The sequence below is a fragment of the Artibeus jamaicensis genome, unplaced genomic scaffold (assembly GCF_021234435.1).
Source record: "Artibeus jamaicensis isolate MK-2021 breed Jamaican fruit bat unplaced genomic scaffold, CSHL_Jam_final scaffold_1283, whole genome shotgun sequence".
Classification (NCBI taxonomy): domain Eukaryota; kingdom Metazoa; phylum Chordata; class Mammalia; order Chiroptera; family Phyllostomidae; genus Artibeus; species Artibeus jamaicensis.
Genome location: NW_026522028.1, coordinates 4,201,352 through 4,226,517, shown reverse-complemented (window position 1 = coordinate 4,226,517; position 25,166 = coordinate 4,201,352). Strand labels below are relative to the sequence as shown.

Below are 25,166 nucleotides of genomic sequence, written 5' to 3'. Positions count from 1 at the left end.
AACTTAAGTATGCAGAAAGACTACTTCAGGATTCAGATTTACTTTCAGGATGTTAGGTCTGAGAACTTCCACTTTTTTGAAGTTTTATTTTCTATTATAGTTGATATTTGATATTATTTGATGTTACTTCCAGGTGTACAGAATAGTTATTAGGCAATTGTATAATTTATAAGTGACCCTCCCCCAATAAATCAAGTACCCACTGGGCATCTTACATAGTTATTACAATATTAATGACTGTATTTCCTACACTGTGCTCTATATCCCCATGACTATTCTGTAACTACCAATCTGTACTTCTTACTGCCCCACCTTTTTCACCCAGTCTCCCAATGCCCTTCCCTGTAGCAACCATTAGTTTGTTCTCTGAAACTGTGAGTCTATTTCCATTTGCTTTGTTTATTTATTTGGTTCATTAGATTCCACATATAAGTGAAATCATATGACATTTGTCATTCTCTAACTTTTTTCACTTAGCGCAATATCCTCTACTTCTATCTGTTCTGTCAGAGATGTTAAGAGTACCTTTTTTACTGCTGTGTAGTATTCCATTATGCAAATGTACCACAGTTTTGATATACATTCTTGTAGTGATGGATGCTTGGGCTGCTTCCATATTTTGGCTATTGTAAATAACACTGCAATGAACATAGGGGTGCACATATTCCTTCAAATTAGTGTTTTGGCTTTCTTTGGATATACGAACTCTGTCCAGGAGGTATCCAGCCATGTAATATGAAAAATAGAGACATTTACTAAAAAGATACAAGAGACAAGAATCACTGCACACAGTACAATGAGGCCTCAGTCCCCTTCAGAGAAGGCACCTTGGGACTTCACACAGTTCTCCTAACTGCCATCAGCTCCCTTGTCGTATTTCCCTAAATCCTATCAATGCTCTAAAATCTTTTCCCTTTCAAAGGTGATTTTAGTTTTGGGAGAAGCCAAAAGCCACAGGGCACCAAATCTGGGCTGTAGGGGGCTGAGTCATCCAGGCGATTTGATGTTTCACCAAAAACTCTGCATGAGACACGATGCATGAGTGGGTATATAACCTGATAAAGCTGCCAATCACCAGTTGCCCATAGCTGCAGCCTTCTGAATCATCCAAATAGTTTCTGCAGAGGAATGTTGCAGCTTAACACAAAATTTGATGGAGATTTGTTGCTCTACTTGCTCAATCATTTTGGATATGACCACTACACAGTACACATGCTCAGTCAAGGGCATCTACCGCCCCCGCTGACTAGTACAGTGAAGTCATCAGTGTTCACACATGCGCATTCCAGTCCCTGGCTGCCAGGTTACATTGATGTTACTCAAACTATCCTTGTTATATTAACAACGGCTGGACTTTTTCCAGACAGAGCTCATATACTCAGAAGTGGCCAAAAGGCAGTCCCATTTGTAATTTTTTTTAAAACCTCCATGCTGTTATCCATAGTGGCTATACCAGTTTGCATTCCCACCAACAATGCATGAGTGTTCTCTTTTGAGATCTTTCATTTCTGGCAAGTTTCCAGGTGAAGCCAATGTTGCTAGGCCATAGATGACATTTTGAATAAGAATCTAGGTGAGAATATTGTATATTTGAAAATCACTGCTAGTCTTTTTACAGTGTGTGTGGCTGTGTTTGATCCATTAGTTAGCTACTGCTCAGAATTGGAAGATGGAAGAAACATACAGGGTCCAGCAAAAGCAATGCCTGCTTAAGTGTAGTCGGTAAGGTAATACTATGGGCATAATCATTTATAGTTTTCATTTGAATATCTTACCTAAAATGTCATAGGGTGTGCTTGAGGGTGATATTGTTATATTGCCAAATGACATGCTTGTGATTTTGTAACAGAAGAGTTTGTAATAAAAAGGAGCATTATTTGTGTAGGACTCTATAGATTAATCTCATGCTGGTAGGAAAATATAAAAGGGCTTTACAGTCAGCACACCCCAACATTTGCCATTATTCTAGTATTCTTCTTGACTGGAGTGGCGCTAGGACTACTGAAGCTGCTGTCCCTCAGTGATCCCCACAATATTTCACAATAAATATTATATAACTAGGGAACCTGCCCTTTCTTGTTATTGTGCCTAGTGCACAATTTATTTAAAGTGAGACAGATCCCAAAGAAGAACACAACATTGGCTTAGGGATGAAACTTCTGAGAAGAAATGAACTTAGAGATCAGACAAGTTGAAATTAAAAAAAAAAAAAAAAGTGATGTCAAAGCGAATCACATCCACGAAGAGCTCATCTGTGTATGGTTTTCCTTTGGAACACAGACAGAATTATTTTTAAGGTAATGTTCCAAAACATGTTCCTTTTCCATTGTTGTTACTTTAGATACTTAATTACTCGGTGATGCCTGGTCAGTCCTTACGGCTTTCTGTGTTGGGGTCAGGTGAAATAAACAAACAGGCGCTAAGTGGTGCTGTGCCTGCCTCACTCACTGAGGCCTCTAAAGAGACAGCACCACTAAATGAGCAGATGAATTATAGGCTACAGTTCCCAGGGCGAGCAGCGACAAGGAAGTGAGTGGGGGAGCAGTGGCCCATGACCAAGCACGGACAGAGGAAGAAGCAGCCATGAGAACAGACTGACAGCTGCCATGGGAGGGCGGTGGGGGGACTGGGTGAAATAGGCAAAGGGACTGAGAAGTACAGATTGGTAATTACAGAATAGCCATGGGGATGTAGAATACGGCATAGGATATACAGTCAATAATATTGTCATAACTATGAATGGGGCCAGGTGGGGAGTGGGAATATTGGGGGGATCACTTTGTAAGTTATAAAAATATCTGACCATTATGCTACACACCTGAAACTCATATGAAATACTACTGAATGTGAACTATATGTGAAAAATAAAATTTAAAAATTTAAGGAAAACAATTTTTTTAAATTTAAGTAAAATGGGGTAAAAAAGAAAAGAAAGGACTTTCATCTTGGTATGCCTTTTGAATTTTCTACTTTGTGACTCAATTAAAAAATCCTCTGTAATTTGAAATTACCACTTTTCTAAAAGGAGGGTGGGGGCAGAGGAGAGAATTAAGTCCTTATTTGAAGATTATACTAGAAGCCATTTAACATGTTTTAAAAAAAGAAAAAATTTAAACTTAACCCTCTAAAAATAGATTTTTATGGTTCGCCAGATGCCATTAACCAGATGACTAGATTCACAATTATAAAACATTTTTATCTAACTTTTCTGATGAGAATGACCAAATTGGACTTTCAGACAGACTCACAGATACATGGCAATGAAGAGTGTGATGTAAAGAACAATTCTCCAAGTTTAGATGCTAAGTGATCTGGAAATCCCATAAGTAACAACTGTCTTCAAACATTTATCCCCTTTTCTCTTTTGCGGAATGAATTATTTCGTGAACATTCAACCTGTCTCTCAGAATTCTGTCACTTACGTTACCAGCTGGTCCAAATCAATATAAAGACAAAAACCCAAAGCTCAGACCATCAGCGTGTTCATAAAAATGCAGGGCCCTTCAGAAACATTTATGAAGCACCAGCAATGTGTCACGTGGGGAGGAAAGGGAGGTGAGGAGCTTAAGCTTGTAAGTAATGCCGGTCTCCTTCGCAGGTACAATCCACAGAAATGAAAGCCCTAACACAGTGGAGTTCAACTATGGCACAACATTCGGTTAGGAGAGAGGTGACAGATATTTCCTCTGTGCTGACTGGGACATGGGCCATTTGCTTAGCACAGAAGGCCTGATTGAACTGATACCCCAATTGTCAGAAAGCCCCTGGTTTTGCCCTGCTGCAAATTCCTGTAATATGGTAAAACTGTCACGGAGGGAAAACCAGAAAACCAGATCATAGTCTTGTCCTTACTTGCTCTCTAGCCTCGCTTGTCATTTAACCCTTTCCAAGCATTTTGGCCCAAGTAAGAAATATCAGGATAACAGTATTCTGCTGAAAATAAATGACTATGGCTCCACGGCCTTAAGAGTCCTGCATCTGCTTTCGTTTTGAGATGAAAGAACAAAACTCGGGCTTTCCAACTTAGTGCAGTGTCGAGGCTGAGGTCAAGTGTCTGTAATCATTTTCTAATAAAGCTGACTCTACAGCAAAATTGTATGTTCTTCTTTCACATTAACCCCAAGTCAGATAAACACTTCTGAGAGTGACGCTCCATGAAATAATCAATCAAAAAATAAATAAAAACTGAACTCTTTAACAAAATAATCTATTTGAAATCTCTAAAATGAAGTCACGCACGTATGTTCAACTGTGCAGGGGATCGAGGGACTGAAATCACGCTGTTGCAAATTAAAATTCATGTGTTTACTTATTCAACCTGTTGGCTTAAAAATCTTAACAAAATGGTTTTAATGAATAGATTATAGAGTCAATTTTACCTCAGGAATTCTGTACAGGCAAGTAGATTCTTCCAGAAGGCTCCCATATGCTAGAACATGTAGTTATTTTAACTCCCTTCTATGCATTTTTGTTTCATTTATGCTACTGAGAAAGTGATGAATAAAGATGATGTTTAAGTCTGGGTTTTATTAAAATTACCAGAGAAAGGTGAATTCTGTCCAGCCAGGTGATTCCACTAAACACTCAGGGTTGAAGGTAATTTTGCTGGTTTTCAAGACCGAGGCCAAATGTTTACTTCAGCCCTTTCATGCTCATAGGCGGTCCATGTCTGCGTAGCTGGGCCCAGGCAGCGTGGCCATGTCGGGATGAATGGGAACTAGCGGCACAACATCGAGGCAGGTTCATGACACTGAATGTCTTTACCCAGTTATTCCCACACTAATTATAGTATAGAACTTGCTAACTATCTATTAAATAGCAGTTCTGACCTTGGAAAATTTGTGACTTTTATTTTTTATTGAACTTATTGGGGTGACACTGGTTAATAAAATCATATAGGTTTGGGGGTACAATTGTATAACACGTCATCTGGATGTTGTATTGTGTGGTCACCACCCCAAGTCATCTCTCCTTCCATCACCATTTATCCCCCCTTTACCCGCCTCTACCTCCCCCACTCCCTTCCCTCTGGTACTCACCATACTGTTGTCCATGTCTATCAGGCTTTTTGCTTAATCCCTTCACCCTTTTCACCCAGACCCCAACCCCGTCCTCTCTGACAGCTGTCAGTCTGTTTTCTATGTTTATGAGTCTGTCTCCATGTTGTTTGTGAGTGGATTTTGTTCATTAGATTCCACATATAAGTAAAATCATGTGGTACTTGTCTTTTCTGACTGGCTTATTTTGCTTAGCATAATGGTCTCCAGGATTTTTAAATATAACTTAATTTATGAATAAATAATTATACTCATCACACATCAGTCAATAGAGGTATTACTATAATTACTCGTGATGATGCAGGGACTGATACTAGCCCAATGTGCAGATAGGGAAATAAAAGTTTAGGGAAATAAAAGTTCACCTGGGTCAAAGGGAGGCTGCAGAGGGGCGATTGGGGACATTGGCCCTGGAGCCTCCTTCATATCGTGCTAAACGGCCTGTGCTAATATCCTTTTTTGTGTGTAGAAATAGCATCTTCTATATTTATTTGTCATTTCATTCCAGGCATTAATTACCAGAATGGAAGAAAACAGAAGCAAAAAGAAGGTTGTTTAGTGGGATGTTATAGAAATTATCGTTAATAGATACTTTTACTTTTTCTTCTCACCTAAATAAAACGTGCAGTCACTACGAAGACAATCTTCCTTAGGATGGGATTCATGTGAACGATGGAAACCATGGTACTTGGTTTTAATAAGATGCAGTGAGACTCAGTTTCCCACAGGCGTATAGTGATAAGGTGCAATGAATGACCAGATGTTTTAAATCTTTACAGTGTTTCATTAAATGTATGAGTCAGATGTATGATACAACCTAGGCCCTCCAAAAAGCAAACACTGATTTAAAGTAGAAAAGCAATATTGAATTGTTGAAAGAAAAGTTTCAATAATGTGTACAGACATACGTAAAGGTGTTTTGCTGTATGGCAGCAATAAATAATAGGTCATAGGAAACATATCAGTACTTTTCAATTCTCAAGGTTTGTAACATGTATTAGAGCTCAGTGATTGCCCTGTGAAATATAAGGGTTAAAACTGAGTACCCAATAAAAACAATGACCCCAAATAAGTAAGCTTCTCGCCACCACTGTAACCTCGACCCTGCCACCTTTACCGTCACTGCTTCCACCAACATGGCCAGTCCTCATACTCAATTTCTGAAAGTTTCCTCCCAGCACCTGTGTGAGTGGTTAATCCCTCTTGCTCCTCCCCCCTCCCCACCCCCCGGGCACCTTCTTGCCTCAATCAGTACATCCTCTTTCCTCTGAGTCTTCATCACTCTTCCAAAGACCCAGTCGTGAATCCCAACACTGGGCTTGTGTCTGTAAATCTTAGACACTAGAATACTAATTTCCAGGGGAGAATAAAGAGGCAAAGGCCTATCTAACAGAATCATATAAAGAGTTTTTCCTCCTAAAACAAATGTGTTCATCTTTCTCTCTACAGCATCACCCTGCCACCAATACGTGCACTTGTGTCTCTGGACATGCAACAAACCAAACACAACAGGTCATCTACATTTCTCAGAGTCCCCACTGATTCTGAGAGTGACCATTATATTCCACCCCACAACCTGGCCTTGGAAGCCCCTGTTTTTGGTCTGCAGCCTCTGAATGAGTAATTTAGAAAGAGCTCACCTGCCGAGTTCCCCTTTTAACAGCTAGAAATGAGAGGCAGTTTTCAAACCTCCTTCAAAATTAACTGCATATTAATATTTATTTCTCCACTGAATAGAACGTGAGAAATACTGTTGTTTTTTAAAAAGATATTCTGTGAAACCAATATATGCCATGGTTTTCAAAGCACTGATTTATTTTTTCCCTGCAGCGATGTAGCTCCACAATTTAATTATTGATATTCTTCAACTATCCAGAACAAGATTAAAGTTCAAAATGTAAACAAATTCATTTGAATTTGGAGAGCATAACTTCAAAATAGTAACAGTAACATAATAAAGAAGCTGCATGGCTGGATGCAAAAGACTCTTGAGGCAAACACGTTATGGTAACCCTCAATTCAGTCTCCCCGATTAAATGTTTACGAAGCAGATGAAGAAACTCACAGAGGTCATCACAAACCAAGGACGACTAATTAACTACCGTGATTGGAAGATGTTTTAAATTATCTTCAGTGAGAATGGGGGCTGTGGACACTCTGAGAGCGTATTCATTTACAGGGCGGTAAAAGCCCCCTCGCAATTTCCATAACTATGTTGCTCCATAGCATTTGGCACAGTGGCTGGCACATGATAGTCACGTGGTAAATATTCCTTGAAGGAATAAGTGGCACCACTTAATTATCCACCCAACACTGGGAGACATAGCACAAAAATGCAACCACGTTCCCAATCAGAAATACCAGAGTTAAGATGATAAAAATATCAGATTCTATTAAATGTGCTCAGGTTGAGCCACCCCAGTCATTTAATTTGAATCATTTTTTTAATCATAAATCAGAATGCCATCATTTTCCCCTTTGTTAGATCAATTACTGTTTCTCAAATGGGGAAGTAGCATTTTTAAAAATTGTTCCTGCCTTAGGACCTTCCTATTCACTTTCATTTGGCAGAGCTAGCTGGGTGACTATCCCCTCCCCTATGTTCAGGGCTCTCTTTACGTATTACCTCGTCACAGAGGCCTCTGCTGACCGGCCACATACACACAATAACTTACATATGTCACTTTCTAAATCTTCCCTGACTTTTCCCCTATTTATCATTTAATGTCATCTGATATGATGTACATGTTTTTTAATTGTCTGTCTCCACACACACACTAAGGATGGTGAGCTCAATAACAGGAGTTGGTTGGTCTGTTCACGGATATTTTCCTGCTATCTAAAATAGTACTGAGAATATAGTAGGTTTGAACTATTAGATGGATGGGTGAACTATTAAACTTAATTTTCTAATTATCATTTTTTACCTTGTGAAAAGACATGGTTCCAAAAAAATGCTACCCTTCTACTCTCATTTCTACGAATCCCAGAGATTTGGCTCTTCAGTTTCTAATTCAAGCCATACGAGTCACACATTTTATGTCATTGGAACAGAAATTATCTGCATATTAACTGCACACATATTATCCACATACAGAAAAAAAGTTGTCATGGCCAGCAATATCCATTTGAACCTGATCAAATACCTGTATTAATAACCACTGGTTATTAGGACGATAATTGTCAATACTCCCATATTGCCTCTACTACACATTCTTGTGTGAGAATTTTGTTATTCTATTAACCACCCACGGGAGGTGACATCAACAGTTGAAGGTTGGTTGAGACATCACCACCAACATTTACAGTGATTCTAAGAAACCAGTTAAAATGTGTGGCCTACTTGTTGGGAGAAAAATAGCGATGAAAGATACTGAAAACCGTGTGCTACAAAGGAGTATGGATTTATAATTTTTAACATAATTGTTTCAACTAGATCAGCGCCTCTCAAACTTTAACGTGCTTAGTAATCAACTGTGATCTTGTTAAATTGCAGTTTGTGATTCTGTAGATCAGGGTGAGGGCCTAGATTGTGCATTTTTAATAAGTTCCCAGGTGATGTTGCTGTTGTTGGTCCTTGAACTACCTTGATCTACAAGAAATTCTCTTTGTAACATTATTGAAAGAATGAAAATTTATTTAATAGAACTGTAATAGTTTGAGATAATGTAGAGCTAAAATGTCCATTGCAACAAATTCACCTGACACACTGGAATGACCTAAAGAAATTAATTCATTTCTTCATTCATTCATTCATATTTTCACACAGGCAATATGTTAGCTGCTCCACTTGGGACAAAACAACCCATCCATTTGTTCAACACCTCCTTTGTTCTATTCGTTCTCACATATGTTACCTCATTTCAAAATTAGAACAGACATTTTTAAAAAATGATGAGCCAGATTTGCTAGATGACTTTTCCTCTCCAAAGTGTTGACGGTGGTTCACAATTACTTCCCATGTGATGGCTTGTATTTCCCCCCAGATACTATTAATATCTCTCCTCCTACTGATGGAAACCAGAACGTAATTTCAGTTGGAGTTACTTGCTTTCATTTCTTTCCCTTGCCATCATGCGCAAGGTCTTGGTTTCCCCCGCCTGTGTCCTGGCCACAGTTATCAGCGAAGTTGACGCAACTCGCTATGTTTATCTTTCTAAGTCTTCATAGAAATGTCAGGAAATCTCTTTTGTTCTCTGCAGGCTGCATTTTCCAATCAAATTAGTTAGCTTATTCATAGAGAAGAATATCTTCTGTCGTCCCTAGGCCAATTGTCTTCTTGTACTTCCACGGTTAGAAGTTTTGTCTTTTTGCCTCACTTCCCACCACCCCAAGGCAATTTTGCAGCAGGAAAGGAACTGAAACAAAAATCATTTTGCCTACTCATCTTAAGGCTTTGACCTCCAGTATGTCAACAGACAATGTCTTGTTTTTATTATTGTATTTTAATGATGCAATTAGGGGCATTTTGTTCTTTCGTCTCAATTTCATAAAGTGTTAAAAATTTGTAATTGACCAATAGTCACATGTTTGTGTTGAAGCGCATTGTGGCTAGACATATCTTACCAATTTCTTTATTCCATTAGCTTTTACTTCATCACCAATTCACGTCCATGAAGATACCGGAATTGGAGAGGAAAGGAATTCATAATGAAAGCATCAATGGAGAACAGAATAAAAATGAGGAAGTAAGGAAGGAGACGCACCCATATACTTATTCTATTACTTATATACCTTTGCAAGTGTCTTTTAAGTGTTTCAGTTGAAAAACTGAAATGGCAAATGTAATTTAGTCACCCTCCTTTAGTTCCTTTACCCCCACAGAAAATATCCACAAGCATTATCCTTTGCAAAGACAAAAATGAGTGGGGTGCTTAGAACAGGCTGGAGGAAAAAAAAAAAGAGTGAAAAATATAAAAAAGGCAAAGCTACGTAGTATAATTAAAATACCCCATGGCTAATCATCTTATTTATAATGATGACCATTCTTTACATTTTGTAACCCTGCTGCTTTAGCAAACTACTCTTTTGTACCCTATCTCAGTCCGTGTCCTTTACAGGTTTTCTGGACACATGGAAATGCCGCTGTTTCCTAATCAGGAACTGAGGACTGTATGGGCAAATAGGTGTGCAAGGTAGTGAGACCTTATTCTTAGATAAATTAGAAAGTACTTAGCATGAGGTGAAAATGAGGGCATTTTGTTACCTCTTTGTTTTCCACGTTTCTTGTGTTGTGTGATAAGTGTTGCTGGTTTCTGCAGTCAATCGTATTTCCTAGATGCAACCCGTATAAAGGCAGTGTCTGCATTTATGTTCAATGCAAAGATGCCTATGTCCAAAGCGAAAAGCATCCTGACTGTCAAAAAGGCCAAAAGGGGGATTAACATAAATACAGCAGGAATAGCTTATAAACTACCGTATTTTCAGACTATAAGATGCAATTTCCCCCCAAATTTGGGAGGGAATGGGGGTGCATCCTATAGTCCAAATGTAGCTTACCTGGCTCGCTCTGTGTGTGTGGCGGGGGTGGCGACCTATGTTATTTATGTTATTAAATGTTTTACCACATTTTTTGTTTCACGATTTTTTCCCCTATTTTCCTCCTCTAAAACCTAGGTGTGTCTTATGGTCCAGTGCATCTTACGGTCCTAAAAATTCGGTAAATACGGTGCTAAGATAGCAGAATGCACTCACATATTAGCACAGCTGCCCTGGCATAAGACGCCAGCATCTCTTACCTGGGCCACTGCATGTCCTCTCTGCTTCCAGTGGCATTACTGGGATTTCCTTTACCTGGCCCTCCCCTGCCTAAAACTGTCCGATTGCCTTTCCTTGCATCCCCGCTAAAACTCAAAACCCTTGTCTTTTATCCTGACAAATGGCACCCACGGCAAGCCCCCTCCCTGTATTTCGACCCCTTCTCAGACCTCAGCTACCTAACCTTCCCTGCTGTAGCTTTCGGGTCACACTGGCCTTTTGGTTCCCTCTAACCAGCCAAGTGGTCCCCGCTTCAGGGTCTCCGCACCCGGCTGTTCCCTCTGTCTGAAAATGTACTTCTTCCTGATTTGCAAACGGTGGTTCCTTCTTATCAGGGAAATTAGACATTAAATGGCATCGGCCCAGAAACCACATTTGTGGATCACAAAAGCTAAATAAAGTAGCCCCTCAAATAGTCCCTTCCCTATTAGTGTTGAAGCTCTTCGGAGAACTGATTTCTATCTGGTATTTCCCTTGTGTTCTTTTTCTTATTGAGCGTAAGCATCTCTAGAGATTCAGGAGATCTGGAAGGGTGGCCTCTTGTTATCATTACTGTGTCCCCGGGGCCTGGAAGTGTGTCTGATATCTCAAGGTACTCCACTAATATTTGTTAATATTTGTGTGCATGCATATATGTACTGTTACGTATAGTATTTTACATAGGAATATATGCATAGATATATATATCATAAGAAACAGACATCAAATATAATGTGGTTGCTGTTGGTAAATAGGTTGGCAGAAAATACTTATCATCGTCAAATGTAACTATTCATAGATTTTAGTTTTGAGCCTATCTGTACTAACCAGTTTCTTTTACTTTTGTTACAAGGTAGCGAATGAAGAGTTCTGGCATGGCTTTGGTCGTATCTCATGTGACTAGACAAACATTAAGTGGCATTCTTGTCATCACTAGATCCACACTGAGGCAAGGCTGATGGCTTCCGGCTGGGTCTCCTCACAGCCTGCCTTTGGGAGAGATAGGAGGGGCGTGGACTAATCCATTTTCATTTAAGGCAATTTACTCGGCCTTCCTATTCTGCAGTAATCATGTGTTTGGAAACAGCAGGTGACACTCCCAACTGAAGATAATCAACATGGCCATCGTAATAAAAACTGAACAGGTAACAATTTATTAAAGCATTAAATAAAACCCAGAATCGTTAATTTCTAAATACTGACAATGTCCTATGGTCATGATCAGCTTTTTATTTCCTCCAAAAAAAAATCTACCACAAATCAGGTCCAGCGCAGCTTTCATAATGACTTATCTCCTTGAGAGTTTAATAGATTGTATGCACAAATACACGCAAAGTTAGTAAAAGTGGTACGGGATATTTACTGTTATTTATAAACTTGTAAATGGTTTCTCAATGTGTTTTGCTTAAATAATACTTGGCGGGTGTGTATTTCAACAAGTTGTCCAAAAAAGACTATGTATTACAAGTGGTTCCGTATTCATGTCTCATTTTTTTTTAAAACTCTACATTTTACCCAAAAGCTCTGTTAGTGGAAAGGTCATGCTTGCCCTCTTGGTAATCATTCTAAAAACTTCAATGCAAACCAAAGTCCCCAAATCTTCCCAAAGGACAGACTATGTTCTGTGTATGTCAATCCTAGCTAAGTAGTGGTATTATCATTTTAGGTCCCCACCCTCCAATAGGATATGAGTGGGGAAATTACCCACACACAACCCTGTGTGTGTGTGTGTGTGTACGATCATGATTCACCTCCCTTGCAACTTGGTCTCCAGCTGCAATGAATTAATTGACAAGCCTGACTAATTAATGTTCACACTGTTAGTCCTACTGGAAAAGAGGAGTGGGGACCAATGCAGGGCGGGGGCTCCGCCTCCAGAAGAAGATGGGAGGATAGAATGGGGAAAAGGAGTAAAGGCGGAGGCTGGATCTGAAACACTTTCAAATTTGGTCTGAGGTGGCTCTGCTTAAGTTGCAGATTGGAGCCATCTGAAGTTGTAACCTTGAAGAACTCTCACCTATGACCACAAGCAGGGAGCTCTAAATCGTATGATTTTTGATTAGAAGTGGGTGGAGTAAATTAGTTGACCCTTGCGTATGGGGGGACATGGTCCCAACTCAATGGTTATAATATGGTTATTATGACCCTCACCTCAAGGGTTAGCAGCAATCCTCCAAATGATCACAGTGGGGGGAAATGTCAATAGGTGTAGACTAGTGTCTCCTGGTTCGGAATACGAATACGTGTGAAAATGCTATCTTACATATGCCTTCCTTATTCTTTCAGAAGAGATGAGCTCCACAATGCATATTCCCTCCCTACTGTCACAGTATAATTTAGTGCTGGAATCGTGAGCCTCCCAGCATAGCTAATGAGTTTCTTTGGTCCTATTTTAAAGCTTTTAATCTTCATAAATAACAGCCAAGTAAACTTAAGGCGCTTGGACAATTTCTTTAGCTTAATGCATTCAAATCCACAGTTGGCACTTCATTTCTTTTCATTTAAAAATAAATCTATCTTGTCTCAATAGGCTCTACATGAATACACACTCCCAACAATATAAATCAGAGCAACACATCGCAAATGATGAGATCTTACTTGTTACCTTTATAAGAAAAGTGCCATTTTCAGAAATGTCTCCCAAAGTCTTTTCGGATTAAGTCAGTACATTTTCTTGACATACTTCAAAATCAGGCAGTACATGCATTAAGGATTTCCAAACACAGATGAGACACTTTTATTTTTTCAAGAGGATTTCCATAAGTATGTGAGAAACTATTTCATATTTTGGGGGACTTTTCCTTCTATAGAGAAGCTTCCTGTCACCTGTATGTAATAGGTGGTTCTACGTACAGGCAGCCCTCGGTTTCTGGAGCCTCATCTTATTGCACTTCACAGATGCAGCATTTTTCTATAAATTGAAGGCAAGACCCTGCACCAGCAAAGAGATTACCACTGACTCCTTTGCAATACTGACTTTATCCAGTGGTCTGCAGCCAAGTCTGCCATATCTGGGCTAAGCCTGAACGTGGTTTCCTGTGTATACTTCCCTGCCTTCGATCGCCACTTTTTAATTTTGGGAGAAAATGTGGAAAATATTAACTATGAGAACAATTTGGCAACTGTTAGAATGTAATGCTGTGGAAACTGACCCTTCTATCCAACATCTCCACTTCAATTACGAAAGTGAAAACCAAAATGCCTAGTGATAAGCCCACGAAAATGTGCCCCCCAGGAGAGCTCTGCGTGCTTTTAGGGACGCACTGCCACTCCTGATATCCCCAGGAAACTGCATCGGGATAACCGTAGCATGCCGAAATGGGCCGCTTTTAGAAATCAAAGCCACTTACTTGCTTTGCTTCTCCATGCTAGCTACCCTCAGGCCTTCCCATCTTGAATTGAGGAGATTCATTTGCTCTTGCACTTCCATTTCTTCTTCTTCTGATAACTTCCCTGTTCCAATGAGCTGACTTCCCAATTGCAGGACATTACCGACCCGTCCCTGGTGGGACGTCAAGTCCATCATGTACCCCTGACGAGGAGAGAAGTTGACAGCAGTGATTAACACTTCCTGTGCATCATTAAGGTTTCAATTATTATTTTTCCTGAATGTGTAGCCCGTTTAAAGTATATTCCCAGTAAAAAGTATTTTAATGTTCTCTTCACAGAAACCCGACAGTGTTTTCGATGTGATTAAAGAGAATGATTCGCTTAGGTTCCCTTCTGCAGAAGCTGACCCTGACATTAGGTTTGCGTGCAGGTGGCTTACTAAGGAAGATGTCCTACAGGAGACCTGCGAGGAAGCTGATGGCACAGGAAACAGGACAGGGAAGCAAAGGAGGACTGGGAAGGATGCCATCTGGGCACAAGTGTCCGACCAGGGAAGTGACACCACGCAGGTAGTCTGGAGTGCATGTTACAGTTCAGCATTGCCTTGATCCAAGGGAAGCGACCTGGGCAGCCACATTCCCACGGGAGTCGCTGAGCAACCACCTCTCGGCACCTGCAAGTGGTGCTCGCGAGTCAGACCTTCAAAAGCTGGCTGTTGGCATGCCAAGCCCAACACATTCATTTGTTTCCATCCCCAAAGACACACTAAATTGCCAAGGGAAGTGCATGATGGTCTAACCAGTACACTGCTCGCCTGAAACCAATATGAAATGACAGTGGAAGGAAAAAAACCCCCAAAACTAAATCACAAAAACACTAGGATCTTAGGCAGGGATTGGGATAAAGAGACTTGCCACGATGACAAAGCACACACTTTGTCTCACAAATCAATGTTTTGCTTTACCTCATGAGTATGGAACTGTTCCTTCACTTCCTCTACATCACTGGAAATCTCCCCCTGGGCTTGCAAACTGTCCTCAGCAGAAAGAAGCCACGAGAGCACTTCTTCTAGAGCTGTTTGGTAGCTGTCCAGGTTGACTTCGGTCCCCGTCACCGATCTGCCAAATGACTTGTCTTCAGGAGCTCCCAAACGCTGAACAATAAAAATAAATTGGGCGTTATACAATTAGTGTTTTTGCAGATGGTTCCAGTACATTAAATGATAAAATGAATGAAATATTCAAAATGCAAAAAGTGTCCACGTGCATCATCGGAGATGTGGACCACGCAGACTCATAAAATCACACACCTGCATTTTAACGGCCCCACAAATATATACAGATTTTCAAATGCTACCCGAAACACACTTCAAGTTAATATTTTATTAAACTTCTTTTGGATTACTGTAAAGAGGGGAGGGATACATCATGGCTTCATGTTTTACTTGAAATTCTATGAATTTTCATCCATAGGTAACTCTTTTCATATTTTAAATGCTTTATATACGCATTATTGGTATTATATTTATATGCTTTGCAGTGACATTAAATGAAACATCTCTTGCCCAAAGCCATGAGGTAATAAAATATTTCTGGAAATCTACAGAGCAGAAGAATTATCAGTATGAAAATAAGGAAGGGGGATCAAATGTAAAAAGAAATATTTACACATCTGAAATTTTTAACAGTGCAATGACTTTTAGGAATTAAGCCTTTATTTCCAGAAGGCTATGGTTTAAATAGCAAGATATTATCTTAAGAGCAGTAAAATATAAAGTATTTGCCTCCTAATTCAATTTGCAAGAAGTTAAGTGAGAATCTCAACGGTTGTCTTGGCATTTCTGCTGGGACCCTAAAGCTGAGAGCAAAGGATAAAAAGTGTCCATGATTCTCAGGAGAAGATCCAGGCCACCAAAGTAAAAATTGCTAAAAGGTGACCCCCAGACTAGCTCCATAACCCTCCATCCACTACCTAGCTCAGAGGGGTATAAGGAGCAGCAAGGAGACTGGAGAACTCTGGTGAGAAAACATTCCTTTGGAGGGCTATGCATGTCCACACCCTCTCCCCACCTTTAGCCAAGTAATGGGGACTTCAAGACAATCACCTACACAGGATAGGGTAGTTTCCAGGATGGAACGCTGACCTCTAAATTGGCCTGTGCTTGTAGAGTTTCAGAAGCGATGGGGCTGGTACCAACAAGTGACAGGAGAGATCTCTTAGGATAACCTATACTTCTGCTGCTTTAACCTTGGGGAGATCATCAATGGGAAACATTTGAACAGATAAGAACATGGGCCTGGTTTCTGTTTGTTTGGGTCAACGGTACTCATGCTAGGTTGCTCGGCTTCAAAACTCCTGCGAAGGACCACACTCAACAGGGTTTCCTGCTGAGGCAAGGAACACAGGCAAACTGTTGACATATAGCAGAAGCAAAGCAAATATACTGGAAAAATAGAGAAGAATCTTCTGTTTTCTCCAAATATAGCAAGCCAGTCCTGGGCCCTTTTGCAAAGGTACCGAAAGGCAGTGTAGAACACTCAGAAGCTACCTGGGGGATCTCACAATCTTGCCTAGAGAAAAATCTATCCTTTTTTTTTTTTTTATGATGATACTCCCCTGGTATGTCTGCCTGGAATTTCCACTCCCCTCGATGCTGAGCCTTAGCCCACTGAGCTGATCCTCTGACAAATGCTCCAGTGTTGAAAATTTAATACTATAAGTATATCCGACTAGTAAGTCCTTTAAGGTAGCAAAACATAGTGGCAGTCTTTGGTGGAATATTTTCATCAAACAATGTGCTCTCCATTTCTAGAGAAATGCCAAAGATGCATCACGCTGATGAAGTCAAACTCACACAAGTCTAGCATCTCAAACAGTGCATAGGTGCCCCAAGAGGGTTATTTGCAAAAGCCCTCCATGGTCAAGGTGATTTCCGAGGGAGGGTCTTAGGGGTTAGAACAAGTTCCAAGGTTTATATCCCTTCTGCCCATTGCTAATTACTAGTAATAAAAAATATCAAAGTCAGCGTTAAGCAGGGAAAGGTCGCAACAAGGCAGCCTGGGAAACATAAATAGGCGGGACCAGTTTCATGGCTGTGTAACATGAGCAGCTGCACAGTGCCCACATCTCCGAAGAAGCCCATGCTTGTTTTATCTGTTTCTTGACATGGCCATCTTATACTTCTTAATGCTTTTATCATTTGGCTTGGGTTTTATAAGCAAAGTCCAATGGGGTGGTGAAGTGTGTGTATGAGCAGAGAAGATAGCTGCAATGTGTGTGTCTGCCTCATCTGCATACAAATATAATTTATGGCCCAGGGGCACAGAATTCTGGTGGACCCACAATAGGTGGGGACTGAGTGCAACTCCAGCAAGTACAAGGTAAGTGTGGCATGTCTGTCACTGAGTGAGTGAGGACACGGAGAGCCTGGGAGGTCACGCTTTCTATTTGAAAGAGACCCTGCTTCCAAGTCAGAAAAGTGGTGACGCTAAGGAAACATAAGCCACCAGGGAACACTATCATATCCTTGCTCACTCATATTTCTTTCCTGTGTGAGCCAACCACTTACACTGAAACTGATGCCATGGAAGGAAAAGGGAAAGGCAGGGAAAGCCACACTTCCTTTTCCTTTCAGCCCTTCCACACTCAGAGGTAAGCGGAAGGTAAACAATATTGGTAGAACACGCACCTATCAAGAAATGAAATGGCAGCTGGGTGAGCTGCATATTGTTTCCATGTTAAGAATGAAATACATAATACAAGCTGTAAAATGCAAATTGGCTGGTAACGGTGATTCTGCATGAGTTAAATGCTGTAATATTTGCATTTATAACTGCAATTGCACAATATAATGAGCAGTAAAACTCAGGCTAATACTTTAAATTTTTAATTTTCTTTAACCAGTATGATATGAAAGAGCAAATAAACACACCATGGAAAGTCAAGAGAGAGACTACAGACTAAAGAAAACAGCTTTATACTTTAGTAACTTGAATGGTTACTAAACCGCACTTTCCTTCCTGCTTCTTGAACAAGGGGCTCTGTGTTTCATTTTTCACTGGGCCATGCAAATTCTGTAGCCAGCTCTGTGAGTAGGTAGAAAACAAGGAAAATCCAGTCCTGAATATTTTGCCTTCTCTGGGTTGCAGGTGAGAGGCAACTGGGGTTTCATTATGCTCAGTAGAGAGAACAGGGCTGTTCAACCCAAGGGCCCCAAAGGCAAACAGTAGGTGTGTGAATCCCAACAGACCTGAGCCCTAACACAAGCCTTTCTTTCCTCAGACATAAAATGGAAACAATGATGCTCCCCTACCAAAAATGTGGAAACAATGAAAGGAGAGTACATAAAGTACTTGGCAGAAATCCTGACCATGTGTTAGAACCCAATAGAGTATGTGAAGCTGTGATTATTATTAGTATCTCGTATATGTACAAACCATTTTGCAGCACATCTTGTCCCCAGGTTACCTTCTGAAGTCACTGCCCAAATTTCAAGTTAAACAATTGTTGTAGAAAATATGACCAAAATACTTCCAAGAGCGAACATCAACTAAATTCAACCTTCTTTGAAACTTCAAGCTCAATCTAGCTCCGATTTTAAAGTTCTTAAAAATCATTAACATTGTTGAGTTCAGATAATCTTCTCCAAATGCTAAGTTGTAAACAACGCCATTACTCAAGTAGCACAACACTGTATTTCAACATCATACCATCTAGATTAAAAAAGTAAACACTTTATGATTTACGGATATTTACAGAGGCTTGAATTTTGGGAGGAAATTTGAGAAGGCACATCTTTATATTCAAGGACATGATGTCTAGTACTCATAAATTGTGAATCTAAATGTTTTGTCTGATGATGTTCATAAAATAAAAACTTCTCAAAGACAGCCTTATTAAAGTTCAATCCAAACACGAATGAGCTCAGTAAAATTACATACATAACTCCATTCATCATTATTTACAGCCATAAACTTAACTACAGATGCATATGATTATGGCCAAAATTGCCAACTGTGCTCTGAGTAATTCTCTCTTTGTCTACACCATTGTGTTTTGAAGTTGTCACTCATGATCCATCAATGATACATGAAATAATTTTAGTAGGTCATGACCCAAAATACTCTATTTAAAATTAAGTAGACTAGGTGACTATATATAGTAAAGGATATTAACTAGACTTATTGTGGTGATCATTTAGCAGTGTATACAAATAAGAAATCATTATGTTATATACCTGAAACTAATATGTTATATGTCAATTACAATGCAGTTTTTTAAAAAGGAAGTTATCAAGTCAGGATTCAAATCCACACCTAATGAGCACAAGCCCACATACTTGCCACTACACCTCATTACATCCCTGGAATAGCCACAGGGATGTTTAAGAGAGCCAGGTTTCCATATTCTGTGGAAGGTAAACACTAACCAGAAAAACTTATTGTAAAAAACAAATCAATAATGTTCATGTTAAAATTAATAAATAATTAAATAGAGGAAAAACATCAGACTGTGTCCTGTAGATTAATAATTAGTGTTTTTGTGAATTTTTGTTTCAGATATGCATATATATATATATGCATGCCTAGGTATATATATATATATGTATATATGTTCTAGGTCAAGATGAAAAAAACATTTTGTAATTCATTAAACAAAATAGAAAATGGTTCTGGAATTTAAGTGCAGGTAAACCCATGGAAGAAGAAATTTTTGTGAATTCCACGTCTGCGCAGTTTTAACAACTTCTTTTTTATATTTTTTAAATTTTTTTTAACTTTATTGTTGTTCAATTACAGTTGTCTGTATATTCTCTCCACCTTCCCCCCCAGCCCCTCCAAACCCACCTCCCTCCCTGCTTCCACCCTCCCCCTTGGTTTTACCCATGTGTCCTTTACAGTAGTTCCTGAAAACCCTTCTCCCCACTGTCCCCTCCCCCCTCTGGCTATTGTTAGAGTATTCTTAATTGCAATGTCTCTGGTTATATTATGTTTGCTTTTTTCTTTTGTTGATTAGGTTCCAGTTAAAGGTGAAATCATATGACATTTGTTAAAAAAAAACCCATCTTTAACAGAGAATTTGGAAACAAACAAAGATATATACAGAGACGCTTACCCTTTTGCTTACAGCTCCACAAAATGTGTCTTCCTGCCACGGTATTTCATATTCACTCAAGCTTGTGGCCAGCTCTTATATTTCTGAACTAGCATCAAAGGGAATTTGCTAGGAACTTGGAGATGCCACCAGTGTCATCCATTGGAATGATTTTTTCCCCCAAATTTTGATCTGACTTTATCTTCTGTCTTTATCACCGTAGTTTGTTTCTCTGCAGTACATTGGCCAAATGATTCAGATGACAGGCACAACAATGGACTGGTAAAACAGTCCTGGTTGTTTTCAACCTTAAAAGCACTAACATTTACTCAACAGATCCACATAGTTCAGAGGCTTAGTTTTGCATGAAGAATCACTAGGTATTGCCATCTATGTTCCCGAAAATGTTGCTAATGCATAAAGGTGGAAGGAAGAGTACAGAGGGAAAAGTAAAGTAAGGGAAGACAAATGAGTGTATGTGTTAGTCCTGCACTGTTCAGAACAAAAGTGTCTGGAAGCTCATTTCCAGTCATAGAAATTGTTGCCCTGACTGGTGTGGCTCAGTGGATTGAGTGCCCACATGCAAACCAAAGGAGAGGTGGTTCAATTCCCAGTGAAGGTACATGCCTGGGTTGTGGGCCAGCTCCCCAGTTGCAGGGTGTGCGAGAAGCAACCATATATTGATATTTCTCTCCCTCTCTTTAAACAAAGTGCCATAATGAAATATCGTGCAATAGCCTCAACACTACATCATACATAAGTGTGTCTTAAAACCCAGGTTGCTATTTGTCTGATCTTGAGTAACTTATTTCACCTGTTTGCATCTCAGTTTCACCATCTGTAATACAAAGAAAATAAAAATATATCGCCACAGGATTGTTGAAAAGATTATATCAGATGATGTACATAAAATGCTAAGCACATTCTAGTTTCCAAAAATGCTCTGCAATGTCTGTATTTGGGGACCAATGTTCATTGAAATGGCATATGGTTTTTATGAGGATACACAGTTGAACAAGCCACGTGTATTTTTAGAAGCATGATTTAGCAATTCAAGCTGAGATAAGTCATCAAATGGCTACATATACAGGTAGTGAAACCAGCAATCCAGCAAGTCACAAAACTCTTAGCAAAATACCTGGGATGTTTCCAGAGGCAGAATCTATCACTGAGTAGTTTTATATTTCCATTGAAACTGATCTATTTTGGCAACTTCCCCAAATCTGACCTTAAAATGTGACACAAGGTTTAACCTGGATAAAGAGAGTTTTATTGTTCTTGAACGTATGAATGTTTCAAGGACATTTGAGCATTTTATTACTTAGTTCCTTTAGATGTATCGTATTTCTCGTTCACAGAGTCTAAGTCAATGCATGCCTGGTGAATCTTGGGTATAATCTATCATCTTTTTATCCTTCGGTATATCCAAGTATATTAAATGGATGGGTCCATTTAAACAAAGCTAAACAGAAAGGGTAAAAAGATGATCACAGCCATTTCTACTTCACTCACAGTTCAGTTGATCGACTTTGCCTTTTTTTAGAAAGTGTATTTTTCTTCTCTTTATTTCCACAAATCAAGAGTCAATGGCTTTGAAACTACAAAGAGAGTAGGCCCTATTATGTCAGTGAGCCAGAAATCAAGTGTAAATTTTGAAATGATGCTTTCAAGACAGACGCTGGTATCACACTTAACAAGTGGACAACAGAAAGGCAGCGAGGTGATACAGCCCAGGTTGTGGGAGAGACTTGCATTTTATGACAGAGGGCGCTGAGCAAAAAGTAAAGCAAACATGGATATTTTGTAGAGGAAGGCATGTGCCAAGTGCACTGGTTGAACTCTATATCTTCTACAATTCCCATCACATGCCTTCGATTTTTAGTATCAGCAAAGTTAATCTCCTTTTCTATTACAGAATATCTCACAGAGATGCTATATTGTGCTTAGCATGCTATTTAAGAAGACAAAAAAAACTAGCATCATCTGTACATATATGTGTGTTATGTATATGAGTGTATTTACATTTTTAAATGTAAAATCTCATCTAAAACCCGGCTAAACAAAAAGGTCTGGAACCAAAAGTGTTCCTCTTGCTACCAAAACACTGGCCACTGCAAAGACCACTGGGCCTCATATATCTGTCCCCCTCTACTTCTTCCACAGGAATAAACAGTTTAGGTTACTATTTGACTATCCAGAATATAAACTATAGTTCCCCACTTCCCTTGCAGTTAGGTATGGCATGTGACCAACTATTAGCCAGAGGGATACAATGTGTACAACTTCATTGTCAAGACCAAAGAACAACACATATGGTCCTGGCTGGTGTGGCTCAATGGATTGAGTGCTGACCTGCAAACCAAAGGGTCACCAGCTCGATTCCCAGTCAGGGCACATGCCTGGGTTGTGGGCCAGGTCCCCAGTAGGGGGCGTGAGAGGCAACCACACATTGATGTTTCACTCCCATTCTCCCTTCCTTCCCTTCTCTAAAAATTAAATATTATCTTTAAATTTTTTAATTAAGAAAAGAACAGATATGCCCTCCTGTCTTTTCCTCCTTCACACAGGGTGACACAGACATGGTGATCAGCTATCCTTGATCACAGGTATGAGAACAGATCTGAGAAGGTCACAGAGCAACAAGGCAAAAGGACTTTGGTCCCTGGGCGAGCAAGCTCTGGGCGGCCTGGAACATGCACATCCAGACCCGCATTTAGTCAAGATACATACTTCTGAAAGAGAAATTCACTTGTGTCTTAGATAATCAATCACTAAGTCATGTCTTTGCTACTTTCCACAAAACTTATAGCCTATCTAATGCACTGCCATGCTGTGAGTCTCCAGGAGCTGAGATTTCCCTATGAAGACATATGTATTTCTAAGAGCCAATATACAATTTTAAAATAAACTTTCTACCATAAAATTGTATGTCTGTCTGATAATTCACCCTCTCTCTGAAATATACTCTCAATAGAGGTTCCAGGTCATTTCGCTTCATCATTTTACAATCCATATACTTCTTAAAATTATTCCCAGCTTTACTTAGATGTAATTGGCAATATTGACATTGTGTAAATTTAAGGTGCACACTGTGTTAATTGGATACACTTTCATAGTGCCAATATGACTGCTACCGAAGCTTAAGCTAACACCTCCATCACATCATGTAATTGCCATTTATTTTTTGTGAGAACATTTAAGATCTCACTTAGCATTTTCTTAATACATAATATGATATATAACTTTAGATATTGCACTGGCCTTTATGTTCCCTGAAGGCAGGGACCCCTACCCCTATGCCTAACAGACAATGCAGCACAAAGATAACTAATAAATATTCATCAAATTCAAATGTTTAAGGTAGCAAATTTTAATTTGTTATTAAAACTCATTTTCTCTTCTAATTTAGGGCCTCATATAAAATATGTTTTAACCAATAATCCTGACTTGAAAAATGGGTGTATCATGCTATAAAATATTTGTGATTTAAATATGTACTTCCCAATGGAACAGAGCATCAAATGATATTGTTTCATTCAATATCATTTTGTTATACTGACATTTCATTATAATGTCGATGGAATGCTGCAGGAACTCATCTCCTGTCTATGTTGATTAGACTATGGTGAAATTGGCTTCTTTATGCAATGTTTCACCTAAAGTTGCACAACTTACCATTGACATAAAGTGAGCACTTACTATATTCCCTTTGATAACCTGCGTGTATGTTTCCTTTTTATTTCCTTTCTTTCTCTAACTTTTCTAATTCTACTCTTTCATACCATTGGACATACATTTACTTTTTTAGTTATGCTATCTTCTATTCCTTTATTTTCTCAAAATAACAGAGCCCCACCTACAAAATCAAAAAGGATAAAAAAGACGCAACTATTGCTATGATAAACTCCCCTAAACCTATGGAAGTTTAGAGAAAAATAGGATATTTAAATAGATTTAAAAAGCATCTAATACAAAAGATCTTTTTAATTTACAGAGATTACAATAGTGCTTAATAGCCATCAATGAATTCTTGTGTAAACAAGATTCTGAGAAATGTATTCCGTAATGCATGAAGGGTATTGGATTTAGTGATTTCTCTGCACACATCTCATAATTCTCAGAACCACCCTAAAAGAAGAGCCCATTTCCCAGATGAGGCAACTGAGGTCACAGCAAGAGGTACTGGAGGATAAACTGGACGACCTGTAAACCTATATCCCTTCTTCCTGTTCTGAAGGGCTAGGAGAATATTATGGGATGAGTGGATTCCAGAGAAGGAGGATGAACATAATAACTCTGTAATTAGTTTGGTATGTTTCAACAACTTTAAGTCAGTATTTGGTCAGAATTCATGTTAGGAGTTTAAACAATCAGGGATTTTTCTAAAAAGTAACTTTAAAATAAGACAGGTACAAATGTCTGAGAAGACCAAATCAATTCCTGATGTAATTTCCCTCAACTCAACTTTCAAATAGTCCTAATGCATATATAAAAAGTCTGACATATTCTAATCACTTTTATCAATATCTAAAATAAATGTGATGCACTAGATGATACTTATACAATAAAAAGAGTAAGTATATTGCTTTAGGCAAATGGTTTTTACTTACCCAAATTTTTCAAAACTAAATATTTTCTAACTTCATGTGCATTGCCATTTAAATAATATCCCCCCCAAAGGACCGTCACCTATAGAGTTGGCCGTAATACAAGCAACTACCCAACAGTGAGCTATGAGAGAAAATGAATCATTATGTATTTCCATGTGGCCACTCAAAATGTTTTTGCTTTAGTTCATAAATCATCATTTGCAGTTCTCAGTAATTTATTTGTTTATTCAACAAGTCTATGTCTAACTAAATTTGAAGGTATCACATTATATTCTACAAAAAATTTCAAACTTATCTACAGCTGCACCAACCTCCTCAATTTCACATTTCAATGCAGAGT

General features: G+C 39.1%; 1 protein-coding gene across 3 annotated transcripts in view; it reads right to left on the bottom strand.

Moving 5' to 3' along the window:
- Positions 1–25,166, bottom strand: part of DMD (dystrophin) — a 1,990,869-nt gene that overhangs the window by 1,407,778 nt on the left and 557,925 nt on the right. For all 3 annotated transcript variants that reach the window (XM_053655812.1, XM_037127036.2, XM_053655810.1), the window contains exons 10-11: positions 15,088–15,276; positions 14,144–14,325 (exon numbers count right to left, since the gene is read on the bottom strand). In XM_053655812.1, coding sequence (XP_053511787.1) covers positions 14,144–14,325; positions 15,088–15,276 — 371 coding nt within the window. The remainder of the gene's footprint in view (positions 1–14,143; positions 14,326–15,087; positions 15,277–25,166) is intronic.